We start from the raw sequence: 13,997 nt of genomic DNA, 5'->3' as shown, positions 1-13,997 counted from the left end.
ATTTTGATTCCTCCTTAATATTTCACTTTCAAGAGAGAGATTTTCTATCTTGTCCATGAAGGATTTCTGTAGTTCAAGAATTTGTTTTTGAGAACTTCTTAATGTTCTTATCAATTTTTTGAGATCCGCTTCTTGCATTTCTTCTATCTCATCATCTTCATAGTCTTGAATTGGGGTGTCTTTTTCATTTGGGGGTGTCATAGTGTCTTCCTTGTTCTTGTTAGCTTGGTTTTTGCGTTTGTTGTTTGGCATGTTGGAGATATTTGGTTTCTTCACTGTGGTGTTTTTTCTTGTTACACTATGGCTCTATATTAAGTGGACTGTCTGCTTTCAGTGGAGCCTTAGAGGCTTGAGATGAGTGTGGACTGAGAGCTGTGTTTGGTTCCTCAGGGTTGAGGGTGTGTCAAGGATGACACTCCCAGGTTAGGCGTGGTAAATCTCTCTTTCTTTTTTTGATTTAAAAGGGAAGTAATTCCGCACAGCTGAACGTAATTGGAGGTAGTTAGCAGGCAAATGATATACCCACAGGAGCCAGAGATCGAAAGCTCTTTCCCAAGGACCACACAGGGAATCTCTGCTGCCCTCAGTGTGGGCTCCAATTCTCCTGCAGTCTCCCACTGGGTTGCCAAGTTAGATGCTAATCTCCTGTTATTTCACCCCTCCCCACAGAGTCAGGTTTTTCTGCTAGGCTCAGGGCTGGTGCAGACCTGAGGTCGCCCTGCTTATGACATATGTCCAAAATGGCGCCTGCTCTGTCTTGCTCGCCTTTGAGAGGTGAGCGGAGAGAGAGAAACTTGTGTCCGTATCAGTCACTTTTTTTATTTTTTTCTCTCTCTTCTAGTTAGCCTGGTGAACTTTTCCCCACGGAGTTTCAAGCCTCGTTCCCTCTAGCCTCCTCTTTCTGCTTGCCCGCTGGTATCTCGGGCTATGGAGGTTCGGCTCACCTCACGTTCCAGCGCTGGTGCGTTGAGTCTGCCGCTGGTGTCCCGAACTTGGGCTCCCACGCTCTCCACGCAGGTCCACTGTGAATCACTAGTTCCGGAAGAGTTTCCTCTGCTGTTTCTTCCCCTACTCTTCCTTGACCCTGCAGTATCTCCACTTATATTAAACTTTCTCTCCCCCCGGACTAAGTGTGCTCCCTGCCTATTCCGCCATCTTGCTGCCTATCCTGATTAGTTTTTGAGATCTCTTTCATGGGAAAAATTTTCACATCATGTATAGTTTTCTTACTGAATTTACTTCCTACTGCATCTAGGTAACCTGATTAGTTTTTGAATTCTGTTTCTGGCGTTTCCTCAGTCTGTATCTTCAGCTTCTAATATTGAAATGTTGTAGTGTTCCTTTGTGGGGCTCATAGTGACTTCCTTACTTCTTGAATGTTTCCTTTATTCTGCAGCGTTTGCTCTGGTAGCTTTTGTCTTTGGTTTGCATCTCTGTGGCTTAGTGGGACGTCTACACTTTGAGTGAATACCAAGAGGTGTGTGCCGGCTGTGGCTGGGGTGCGCTGTGCAGTGCTCAGCACCCGTCTGCTCTGCTTCGTGAACAGCACAGCTGATCTGTGGAGTCTTTCCTGTGAGCATGGGTCCCTCTGTTATGAGCTGCTGTAGGTAACCAAGGATCTCCGAGAGTGTGGAGAGGCACCCTGTGGTTGCCCAGGATCTAGCCACACTCTGTCTCCTCTTACACAGTCACTGTTTCCTCTGACTCGGCTCCCCGGGCTCTCTGGGTCGTGGGTTGTCAGTGGGGCCACTCTGCCTGCCAGCCAGTCCTGTCTATAAGGAAACTCAGGTGTGCCCAGAGCCACTGTCTGGGTGTGGCACTCCCAGCCAGCTTTGGTGTCTCCTGGGGGCGGGGGTGTTCTCTGGTTAGGTCTGTGGTTCGCGGGTGTGTAAAGTGTCCACCCACTGCAGCCCCCACTCACTTCTTGATGGTGCCGTGTGGTAAGAGAGTCCCATAGTTGGGGCTTCCCCCACCCCTCCTGTTGCTGGGCAGCTGGCATGGAGGGGGAGAGAATTCTTCTGAATTTTGTGGCCTCATTGGTTGTGGTGCAACCCCTGTTATTGGTGGGCACACCCATGGGACATGGGGTGGCAGCTACCTGCCTGTGTCCAAAAAAAACCAAAGCGTGAGCCAGTGAGCCTTTCCCCAGCTGGCTGCAGGTCTCTGTTGTGTGTGTGTGTGGGGGGGGGGCACAGTTTTTTTTCCTTTCTTCCCACCTCTGCTGTCTTAGGTGGTTCAAGGGGAACTTTAAAAGCAGTTCACCAGGGGCCGGCACCTTGGCTCACTTGGTTAATCCTCCACCTGCAGCGCCGGCATCCCATGTGGGCACTGGATTCTGTCCCGGTTGCCCCTCTTCCAGGCCAGCTCTCTGCTGTGGCTCGGGAAGGCAGTGGAGGATGGCCCAAGTGCTTGGGCCCTGCAACCCATGGGAGACCAGGAGGAAGCACCTGGCTCCTGGCTTTGGACTGACGCAGCACCAGCCGTAGCGGCCATTTGGGGGTGAACCAACAGAAGGAAGACCTTTCTCTCTGTTTCTCTCTCTCACTGTCTAACTCTGCAGCTTCCCTGGTTTTCTGTTTGCTCCCTCGGTCTGGGTCTGAAGCGTTTCTATTGCTGGGTTCCCCTAGAGCTCTATGCTACAAGTGTACTTTTCTCCCCTTGTTAAACATTAATTCGCCCGGTGTAAGTCCGACCTTCCTGTCACTATTGTGCTGTCTTGGGACCCATAACTTATATCTAAACAGAAATACAGATCATTAAAATTGTGTGAAATTGAACACAAAATGTCGTTTTTACTTAAGCAGTTACCAGAATGAGGCTGTTTTTAAGTGTCTTCATTGACAACCCTGTTTTAACCATTGAAGACACGGTACTAAACAGTAGTAAAAATGTAAAAATTCACATTTAAACTTGAAAATGTGGGAAAACAACAAAAACAAAAGAACAAGAAGTATCTTCATTACCAAACAGATTAACAAATTTACAGTCGGATACTTTCTGAGGCATATCAAAACACCTAGGTTGTCTTCCTCCCTTCCTCCTTCCCTTCTCTCTTTTTTTTTTTTTTTTTGATAGGTGGAGTTATAGACAGTGAGAGAGAGAGAGACAGAGAGAGAAAGGTCTTCCTTCCATCGGTTCACCCCCCCCCCCCAAATGGCTACTATGGCCGGCACTGTGCCGATCCAAAGCCAGGAGCCAGGTGCTTCTCCTGGTCTCCCATGGGGTGCAGGGCCCAAGCACTTGGGCCATCCTCCACTGCACTCCTGGGCCACAGCAGAGAGCTGACTGGAAGAGGGGCAACCGGGACAGAACCCGGCGCCCCGACCGGGACTAGAACCTGGAGTGCTGGTGCCGCAGGCGGAGGATCAACCAAGTGAGCCACAGCACCAGCCCCCATGCCTAGGTTGTTTTCATTTGAGAAATGTCGATACATGTTCAGTGCTGAGACTGTTTGTAGTTAAGCCACTGTGGTTTACATTTGAGAAACACAGGTTTGAGCCTGTGCTGCAACTTGCCAATTTAACATTACAGCTAAGGCAGTTACTCATTTTGTACTTTTTTTCCTTATGAAACTCAATAAGCAAGTTATCATTTAACCACACGGAATAAATCCATGTCTTCTTCCTTACAATAGTAAATTTTAAAATCTAAATGCTTTGTATCCTGGAAACTTTAATTAGTTGTGCAAAGGCTCACAAATACAGTGTAGTCATAAAGTTTCTTTGTGGATTCCATTAATTCATAGTTATTTTAGTAAAGAAAATGTAGGACACTACTCTAGATTATTGGGCGACAAAAATGTCAGGGTGTCACTACCTGTATTTATTTACTTATTTAAAGATTTATTTTTATTTATTTGAAAGAATTACAGAGAGAGGTAGAGATAGAGAGATTTTCCTTTTCCGTTGGTTCAGCCCCAATGGCCGCTGCAGCCAGCGCACTTTTTCACTCCCCAGATGGCTGCAATGGCTGGAGCTGCCCCCATCTGAAGCCAGGAGCCAGGAGCTTCTTCCGGGTCTCCCACGTGGGTGCAGGGGCCCAAGGACTTGGGCCATCATCTGCTGCTTTCCCAGATCACAGCAGAGAGCTGGGACTAGAAGCGGAGCAGCTGGGACTAGAAGCGGAGCAGCTGGGACTAGAACCAGCACCCGGGACTAGAACCAGCACCCATATGGGACGCCGGTGCCTCAGGCCAGGGCTTTAACCTGCTGCGCCACTGCGCCGGCCCCTGCTACCTGTGTTGAAGTACGAACATACCGCAGCCACCACCATGGCAAGTGCACACCCTCCCAGGTCCCCCACCGCTTCCAAGGCTGCTTTCCCAGCACAGGAGCCAGTTCAGTGGATGCCATTGGGTCTCAAATTCTCTCCGGAAGTTCCTTTGTTTAGAATTTGGAAATTTAATGGAACGTCTGCAGTCTCAATAAGCTAGGGTTTCTTTAAACTCTTAACTAACTAGTTCAAATATAATATGTAATACTTTAAATTTTTAGACACCTTGTTAAAATGATTAAAGGTATCTAAAATACCATGAATGGGTAAAATATTAACCAGAAAAATGGCTCTAGAGTATTTTTTTTACTAGAGTATTTTTGAGACTATTTTTCTCCTACCTAGAAAAGCGGTGGGATTCATAATGAGCACAGATACAGTGACACTTTAGCCCTGCTCTTCTACAACATCGGTAATAAGAGTAAGTGCATGAAGCACAGAGAAGAGCAGATTCCAGGAGGAAAATCTGTGAACACCTGGATTTTAGAGGCCTCAAACACAGAGGGTTCCCCGTGCTTACAAGCACTATCATTGCTATCCTCCTTTAAGTAGTTCAGATCTTTATTTCATTTCTGATTCTATCCTGCAGTAAAAACCTAATGCATTACATAATGGATCTTATCAATTTCTGTTTTCAAATTATCAAGTAATGCAAACCCAAGTATTTTCTTTTGTGGAAATCACACACACATGGACCGGGCTTCAAAGATGTGAAAATTCATTTAAAATGACTGATACTCTCTTCTGCCCAAAGACCTAAGAACTAAGACTTCACACTGTAGCCACACAAACGGTATGAAATAAGAGAAGGAAACAAGAAGATGGGCCAATATAATCAATGTCTTCTTTTTAGAGAAGATTCAGAAACATTTTGCCTTAATATGTGGCTAGATTCCCAGCAACAGGATGTTCTGAAACCTAAGAGACTACAGAAGGGAAACCAGACTAAGTCCAGGTTCCCTTTGTCTCTGCCTAAGTGTTCTTATTGTTTACTCTGGATTTCCTTTGTGCTTCTGCTGGAGATTTTCCGCCTTCCCCTTCTCTCGTGGTGATAACTGTTTGTGCACAGCACATCCTTGAGCATCCTTAAGGCTGGACAAGTGCTGACAGATTCTTTAAATTTCTGTTTGTTATGGAAGGTCCTTATTCCACCTTCATTCATAAATGAGAGCTGTGGAAGGTACAGTACTCTGGGTTGACAGTTTTTTTCTCTTAAGACTTGGACTAGATCTCCCCATTCTCTCCTAGCCTCTAAGGTTTCTGATGAGAAGTCAGTGTGAGTCTAATTGTAGATCCTCTGAAAGTAATCTGGCCTTTCGCTCGTGCACATTTTAGAATCTTTTCTTTATGTTTTACTGTGCAGGGTTTGACCACAATGTGTCGCGGGGAAGATCTTTTCTGATGATGTCTATTAGGAGTTCTGTGTGCTTCCTGTACTTGGATGTCCCTTTCTCCAAATTAGTGAAGTTTTATGGAATTATTTCACTAAAAAGGCCCTTTTTAAAAAATTTATTCATGGGCCAGCGCTCTGGTGCAGCAGGTTAACACCCTGGCCTGAAGCACCGGCATCCCATATGGGTGCTGATTTGAGACGCGGCTGCTCCACTTCCCATCCAGCTCTCTGCTATGCGCTGGGAAAGCAGTAGAAGATGGCCCAGGTCCTGCACCCGTGTGGGAGACCAGGAAGAAGCTCCTGGCTTCGAATTGGTGCGGCCAATTGGAGAGTGAACCATTGCATGCGCGTGCGCGCTCTCTCTCTCTCTCTCTCTGCCTCTCCACTCTCTGTGTAACTCTGACTTTCAAATGAATAAATAAATCTTTAAAAAATTTATTCATTTGAAAGACAGACTTGCAGAGAGAGAGGTTTTCCATCTGAAGGTTCATTCTCAAAATGGCCATAATGGCTGGAGCTGAGCCGATCTGAAGCCAGCAGCTTCTTCTGGGTCTCCCACATGGGTGCAGGGGCGCAAGCACTTGGGCCATCCTCTGCTACTTTCCCAGGTGCATTAGCAGGGAACTGGATTGGAAGTGGAGCAGCCAGGACTCGAACCGGATGCCAGCACTGCAGGTAGCGGCTTTACCTGCTTCGCCTCAGCGCTGTTTCCGTGCCTCAGGACCTCCTAAGACCTGTACGTTGGGTCATTTGATAGCATCCATAAATCTCCAACACTGTTTTTTAGTTTTCTAATTTCCCCTTTTTTTGTTTTTGATCTGACTGTAAAATTTCCGGAGATTAGTCTTCTTACTCGGACATTCTTTCACCTGCCTCACCAGCACTGTTAAGACTTGCCACCACATTTTTTATTTGATCTGTTGAATTTTTCATTTCCAGTGTTTTTTTTGATTTCTCTTTAAAATTTCTATTTCATGAGAAGAATTTTTTTCCTGTCCTGTACAGATTTCTTTGGTTCGTGATTTGCTTCTGATGACTTGTAAATAATCCTATAGTCAATTTTTTTATTCCATCTCTGACATTTCTTCAATCTCTTCTTCACTTTCTAGTATTGAAGTATTGTTGTGTTCCTTTGGGGTCATCAAGTTGTCTTCCTTATTGTTTCTTGAATTGCTGCGTTTATTTTTAGGCATCTATGGAGATACTTGTTGGTTTTTTCCCTGTGATGGCTTTTATCTTTGGACTGTGCCTCTGTGGCTGAGTGCAGTGTCTGCTCTTTCAGTGAGTACCCTGAAACGTGCGCTGGGTGTGGCCAGGGAGCTCTGGTCAGTGCTCCAGGGTGAGGGGAGTGTCCAAGGTGACACCCACAGTGGACATGGTAAATCACTTTTTTTTTTTTTATCAGAGGGGAGGATTAATCTGCTCTATTGGGATAGTCTCACACTCACTTCCTGTCCTCCAAGGAGACCAATCCTGGTATGATATTCGTCCACACTGCCATAAGATCCACACAGAGGAGCCATGCAGACCTCGGTCTGAGCACGGATCCTTTAGCAGTGACCCTCACCAGGGAATCGGGGAGCCCCGAGCGTGTGGAGCTGCCCACAGTGACTGCCCAAAGACCCGGCCACACCCTGCGCCCTCCCATCAGCCACAGTGTTGTCACAGTCCCAGCACACAAAGTTCGCACAGCCACAAGCACCCAGCCCCCTGTCAATTCTACCAGCCAGACTGTGGCATCTCCTCTTGGCTGCTTGCTGGACGTGTGGTCACGAGCTGGCGTAGCTGTTAGGTATGTCCAAAAGGGTGCCCTCCCCCATTTAAAAAATGCCAAAACCATTCTTAGCTCGTGGGCCATACCAAGTCAGATGGCCGGGCAGGCTTGGCTTGTGGGCCATAGCTGGCTGGCATCTGTCACAAGCCGTACTCCAGAGACAAATGAAGTGTGCAGTCACCGTTCTGCTTACTTCCCAATTTTCCAAACTGTCGGAATCCGTGAGAAACCAGCAGAGGCCTGACTCTGCCGCAGAGTGCTTTAGGGTCCTACACAGAACTCGAGGTCCTTGAGGCTGTCTCTCTGGTCTTCTTATTCACCCCTATAGAATGACCACGTGTGTCCTCTGCATTGTCTTTCGCAGCCTCTGTGGCTTCCTCCCCTTCTCCCTTCTCACTCTCATCGCACCCTTGTTACAACTCTTGCCCAGAGAGTTGCCGTGGCCTCCTAACTGGTCGTCCCCCCCTCCAGTCTAGTGTTCTGTTGCCAGATGGTGGTTCAGACAGAGCCCCTTGTTCAAAGCTTCTAGCATCATTCTCTGTTCTTGCCTTCAAAACCGACAAAAACTCCTTAGCTTGACAGTGAAGTGTTCCACATGTGACATCAGTTTACCATCCAGTTTTCCCTCCCGTTGCCCCAGGCCTTCATGCAAACTACTTTATTCGGTTTCCCTTGTTTATGAAGTTCCTTCCAACCTTCAGTGCTCTCTGTGTGTCTACAAAATTCCGCCCGTCCTGCAGGGTTGTGCTGGGGGAAGCCTCTGCACACTGACCGCTTGATGTGTGTGTCCCTGTCAGCCTCGGGTCGTGGCTGTCCAGGCTTTGACCTCACAGTCCCTTAATGGGAGTGCCCGAGAGTGACACTGCCAGAAGTGACCGTGGTGGTCCCCTGCAACACCCAGCACAGTGACAGCTCAGTAAGTTACTGCACTGAATCTTCAAATGGTGGGAGCACGCATGTTGGGAAGTGAGAAATCAGATGTGTTTGGATTGTTGCCTTGGTCACTAGGAGAACTTTCGGGAGTTAACACAGAATAAACATCGAGACTTTAAGATCCAGAGCTGTGGCCATCTGTGAAAGCCAGTAGTGCAGTCGTAGGTACCTGACCCTCCCCTTCCCAATCCACATTGAAGTGCCCCAGGAAATGTGAAAATGGGGGAGAACTTGATCTTGGGGGTTATGTACCTGCCAAGACTTGAGGGGTGTTTGCTAAGTGTGATGACAATGACATCAGATGGAAAGGAGTCGCGAGTGGCCGGAGAGGGTCCCGCCAGGATGAACATGGCTGTGCAAGGGGGTGAGGAAGGGTCCCGGGAGCTCCCTCCAGGTGTGGGCACCAGGACAAGCAAGCCCTCGCTGCGCCTGACCTCGCTCGGTTGTCGCACCAACTGCAGAGAGGTTGAGACTGTCGAGGCTTTGAAAGTCGCACACTGTGTGCGTGGTGTTAGTCCGAGAGAGAAGAGCGAAGTGGAAATGCTGTAGAAGGACAACCTATCAACAGTGCATCTCCTCTGTACCCCTGTGGCTTTGCTGATGTTTCCTTTCACATTTATCAGCATCAATAAGTGCAGTGTACACCACCCTGTGCTCGTTGGCTCTACTCTAGTTCCCCACTGCCGCGGTTCTTGGGCCCTGGGCTGTGTTGGGTGTGCCCATGCTGCTCTCCGCCTGGAACCAGTGCTTCTGGCTTGCTTCTTGGTTCTCCCCAGGTGTCCTCTCTACTGAGACCTCTCCATGCCACCTCAGACTCTTGCTGCCTTAACTCAGGCCTCCGACTTTTACTTCTACCTACTAAGTTTATAACGCTTCTATTTTCCTACATGTCTGACCTCTTTCGTTTTTTAAGACAAGAACGCATGTATTTGGAAACATCTCTTAAATATCTAACATGGTGTAACTTGTTTGACCAGAAAACTCAAGCCACATACATGTCAGTGAGTTAAACAGTTTTATCCTCTTTCTACCAATAAATTTAAAACATCTGTTACACTTTGGTTCGTTTGACTTAATCTCTGTATCTTCGATTAACTTAGCAGTTTAAATATACGAGCAATCTTTTATCTATAAGCCAATTAAAAAAGTTCTTAAATTTTCCCATGTGGACAATTTGCATAACATAACATGCAAGATAGAACAATAGGCCGGTGCCTGGCTCACTAGGCTAATCCTCCGCCTGTGGCGCCAGCACCCTGGGTTCTAGTCCCGGTCGGGGTGCCAGATCCTGTCCCAGTTGCTCCTCTTCCAGTCCAGCGCTCTGCTGTGGCCCGGGTCCTTGGGCCCTGCACCCGCATGGGAGACCAGGAGAAGCACCTGGCTCCTGGCTTTGGATCAGCGTGGTGCACCGGCTGCAGCGGCCATTGTGGGGTGAACCAATGAACAGCAAAGGAAGACCTTTCTCTCTGTCTCTCTCTCTCTCACTGTCCACTCTGCCTGTCAAAAAAAAAAAAAAAAAAACACAACAACAACAACAACAAAAAAAACAATAAAGCAGTTTCAATTATAACTTCTTAAAGTCTTTAACTTTTTTTTTTAATTACCAATTGACTCAAATTACTTTCTGGTCTTAGTAACCACAGTTAACCATACTTCCTCTCAGTGGGAACCTGTAGTGCATTGTTGGCTTCATCTGCTTACAGAGCCATCCCAAGTACTGAATACAACAGAATTTGCTGGGAAAACTCCATTAGAACCTATGGGAGGACGTAGCTAAACACAGAACCAACAATGTTTTAGTTTTATGAGCAGCAAATCTGATTTTTAGTGTTTGAAGGACAATACAAACTGGATGACAAAAACTTTAAATAGCCATGATTTAAAATTATAAACTCATGAGCCAACAAGAAGAGGTACTTGCTCCATGAAGTATTTTTGAAAGCACCTGTAGGATTTTATAAAACATCTCTTTTAGGCCTCTGGACCTTTCTCATTAAAATAACCACCATGTTTGATAACTCAAGATCATTAGATTTTTTAACTTTTGGACATTTGTATCAGTAGCATTTTACATTATTTTTTACATTATCATAACTTAAAATTGAGCACCACTTCACATTGTGACAGTACTTGTAATATAATCCAAATAGCCTGAGTAGTTGGTGTCTATACAAGATGTGATCTGTGGCTGGCAGAAACCCAGGACCCCAAGATAGCTCAGATCCCCGAGGGGAGAGCAAGGTTATGGGAGAGCCTGGATCTGAGTCTCGGCACCCCTGTGAGGCCACCACGAAACACCAATACTAGCGTTAGAGGAAAGGTTTATTGTTGGGCGGGGGAAGCCTGACAGGCCGGGGGAGGGACGAGAGATTGGAGAGCTGTCTACCCCACTCCGTCTGCTTTTGGGTGTGGGCCTTGCTCCTGAACTGCCCTCCTGCCTCTGACCCCACTCCTAGGGAGCCTCTCGGTGCCCACACTGGCTCCTTTCTCCTTGTTTCTGTTGTAGTGTGGGAGCTTTCTCCTCCTGCCCTGTAGTTCCAGTTGTTCTCTCCTAACTCGGGCTCATTCCCTCCTACCAGGGGACTTCCCACCACCCCATTCCTCGCGTTAGCATTCACTAAGTATGTGTTCAATAAACACAATGCTTTCATAGATAGGAGAAAATTAGTAACCTGTTTTCTGGGAGGAGTGTGGGATTGAGTAATTGAAGATTCCAGATCTGTTACAGAGATCGGTGGTGTCAAGTTTCATAGAGATTCCGTCTCCTGCCCTCGGAACGGCTCCTGCACAGGTGGGTGGTGAGGTGGAACCCTGGAGGGCACTGCCAGCGCTCAGAAGCATTCAGGGAGCAGGCTTCCAGAAGCAGGTCCCGCAGGCACTCACAGCCACCCAGACATCTGCCATGAGGGACGTGGGGACGCCAGATGTGTGCACATGGACGGCAGGCTCCACAGAGCCGCCTGGGCCAGAGGAGTAGGGACGTGCCATCCCGTGTCCGCACAGCTCTACGCTTTGGTTACCCTCATGGGTATCATCATTCCTTTTCCAAAGACTAGGGACGGTCAACGTGGACAAGAACTAACTGGTGTCGGTCAAAGTTACAACACTGCAGAAGCAACAACCAGAGAAGTCCATCACTCTCCGTGTGTATTATCTGGTATGAAATGTCGACAGCGCCTCTTCGTACGAACAGTGTTGTCCATTTCATTGAAAGAAACGTCCTTTCTTAGGTGTTTCCTTTCCTGCCGTTTGGCTCCACCTTTGACTCTTGGGGGCGGGGAGGCAGGACTGTGACTTGACCTCATCTCTTCTGTTATAGTTGGAGAACTCATTCAAATCCGTTCTTGCACAAATTGGACCTGGAGGGACAGTCAGCCCGGAGCTAAAACAGAAGATAAAATTTGTAAGTGTCTTCTATTCCTGGAAAGTGGGTCAAGAATTGATTATAAGTGTATGTATCACTTGTCATTGAGTTTAATTTGCCTGCAAGTGTTTTATAGTTATAACAAATATTTTCTAATATACTACAAGTGGAGTGGCTATTTTAAAGTGAGAAAAAATAAAATACACTCTTTTAGAAATGCCTAGTGTAAAACTAGTTAGAAAATACAAGTTTCTCCATAAATGCTTTCTCTTCCTCCCTTCTTTCCTCCCACCAGTAAATCACTGTTCAAGACCTTTGAAATACCAGGCTTACATACATGCATCTCAGATATTCCAGATGTGTGGTATCCCATGATGTTGGCTCCCGTGTTTAATTTATGAGATCCATGGCCAATGAAAGCTTGGATTGTTTGTTGCTGTTTGGCTCTTCTTAAAGTGCTGCAGTCCGTGTCCACGAGTTTTTACCTGGAAGTGAAATTGCCAGTCAGAAGCATTGATGGATGACTTTCTGAAAAGTGTGGACACATTTACATTTCCACTGAAGTTGAAGTGTTCCTGTCCAGTCGTGTTTTAAATATATGCATTTTTAAAAGATCTTTATGTGATAGGCAGAGTTACTGATGGGGGACAGGGAAGGTTTCCATCCACTGGTTCACTCCCCACATGACTACAGTGGCCGGAGCTGCACCTGTCGGAAGCCAGGAACCAGGAGCTTCCTCCAGGCCTCTTACCCTGGTAACATTCAGGCCCTGTGTTTGGTTTGGCTACTTGAGCACTTGTCCAGCAACTCTTTGTTCAGTGTGACTTGTTTATGGTACCAAAGCATTACAGAAGAATTAAGCGTTTATTGGCTAAAGGCTTGATTACATTTTCTATCCAAGCTAGGGGATATCATACAGCTTTTAAGAAAGTTTATGTATGTCTCTCTGAATGTACATGGAAGTAACCTGACATATTACTGGATTCTGAAAACAAGATTTACAGAGCAGCATGTTTATCATTGTCCTTTCCTAGGGGAACAGGGGTACTGTGCACACATGCTCAAAGAGGCTTCTAGCAGGCTCGTTCCCAGGGGCTGTTTCTGGGTCACAGATTTTTAAACTAATATATTTATGAGTGTGTGTATACACACACACAAACACACAAACACTTAAAAAAGATTTACTTAATTTATTTGAAAGGCAGAGTTACAGAGAAAGAGAAGGAAAGACACAGACCATCCACTGGTTCACCCCTCAGATGGCTGCAACAGCCAGGGTTGGGCCAGGTTGAAATCGGGAGCTTTTTCTGGGTCCTCTCATAGGGGTGTCATGGGGCCAAGCCTTGGGCCGTCCTCCCCTGCCTTCCCAGGCGCGTTAGCAGCCAGCTGGATCAGAAGTGGAGCGGCCGGGACTCGGCCAGCACCCAGTTGGGATGCTGCTCTTGCAGGGGGCAGCTTAACCCCTCTGCCCACAGCGCCGGCCTCAATTTTTGTATTTTTCTGAAGCTTGAACTAGAAATTTTTATAATATAAATATCTGTAAAAATCAGGAAAACACAGAATCTTTTTTTTTTTTTTTTGCTATATTGGGGTAGAGTGAGTCCACTTGGAGGAATTCATCCCAAAAAACCATTGAACAAGTCCCCCAAATCCATGTATGAAGATGATCATTGCAATATGTGTAATGAAAAATCAAACAGCCATAGAGGATCAGATAAATTAGTTTAGGTATATTGAGTATTTTTAAAAATCAACAGCCCGTACAAATGCTGACCTGCATTAACTGACATGGAAAGATATCTATGGTATGATATCTAAAAACCAGTTACAGAAATATTGATCTTATTTTTATATATGGTTTTATTATGTGTGTATGGACAGTAATGGCTATTGTGGATATTTTTCTTGATCATGTTCCCCCAAATTTTCTGTAACATCATTGCATTTCTTTCCTAACAGATTGTTAGTACTGTGTTGTAGAGTGTTCATTCTGTGTGAGTCAGAGCTAGGTGTGTTAGCTGGGCTGAAGAGGTGTGGGGATTTCTGGGGAGGTGAGGCACTGAGGTTTTGTGCAATGGTTCTCAGCTTGGAGAGTTCTGGAAACCACTGTCTCGTGGTTGTAGCAGTTCTTAAAATTGAACATAACTTTTCAAAAGTACAGTGTGGCTACAGGTCAGTCAATACTAATGTCATTCTGTATCTTACAACCTAAGTGTATTCTGCCTTATTTTGATATTTTTTCTACCCAGCATCCCAAATAA

The 13,997-nt window shown here is 46.3% G+C and overlaps 1 protein-coding gene across 1 annotated transcript in view; it reads left to right on the top strand.

Moving 5' to 3' along the window:
* Positions 1 to 13,997, top strand: part of TDRD5 (tudor domain containing 5) — a 120,532-nt gene that overhangs the window by 32,853 nt on the left and 73,682 nt on the right. Inside the window, exon 4 of the mRNA XM_062190223.1 lies at positions 11,692 to 11,775. Coding sequence (XP_062046207.1) covers positions 11,692 to 11,775 — 84 coding nt within the window. The remainder of the gene's footprint in view (positions 1 to 11,691; positions 11,776 to 13,997) is intronic.

Source organism: Lepus europaeus, chromosome 5 (assembly GCF_033115175.1).
Source record: "Lepus europaeus isolate LE1 chromosome 5, mLepTim1.pri, whole genome shotgun sequence".
In the NCBI taxonomy this organism is placed as follows: Eukaryota; Metazoa; Chordata; class Mammalia; order Lagomorpha; family Leporidae; genus Lepus; species Lepus europaeus.
This window is presented reverse-complemented; position numbering and strand designations above follow the sequence as displayed.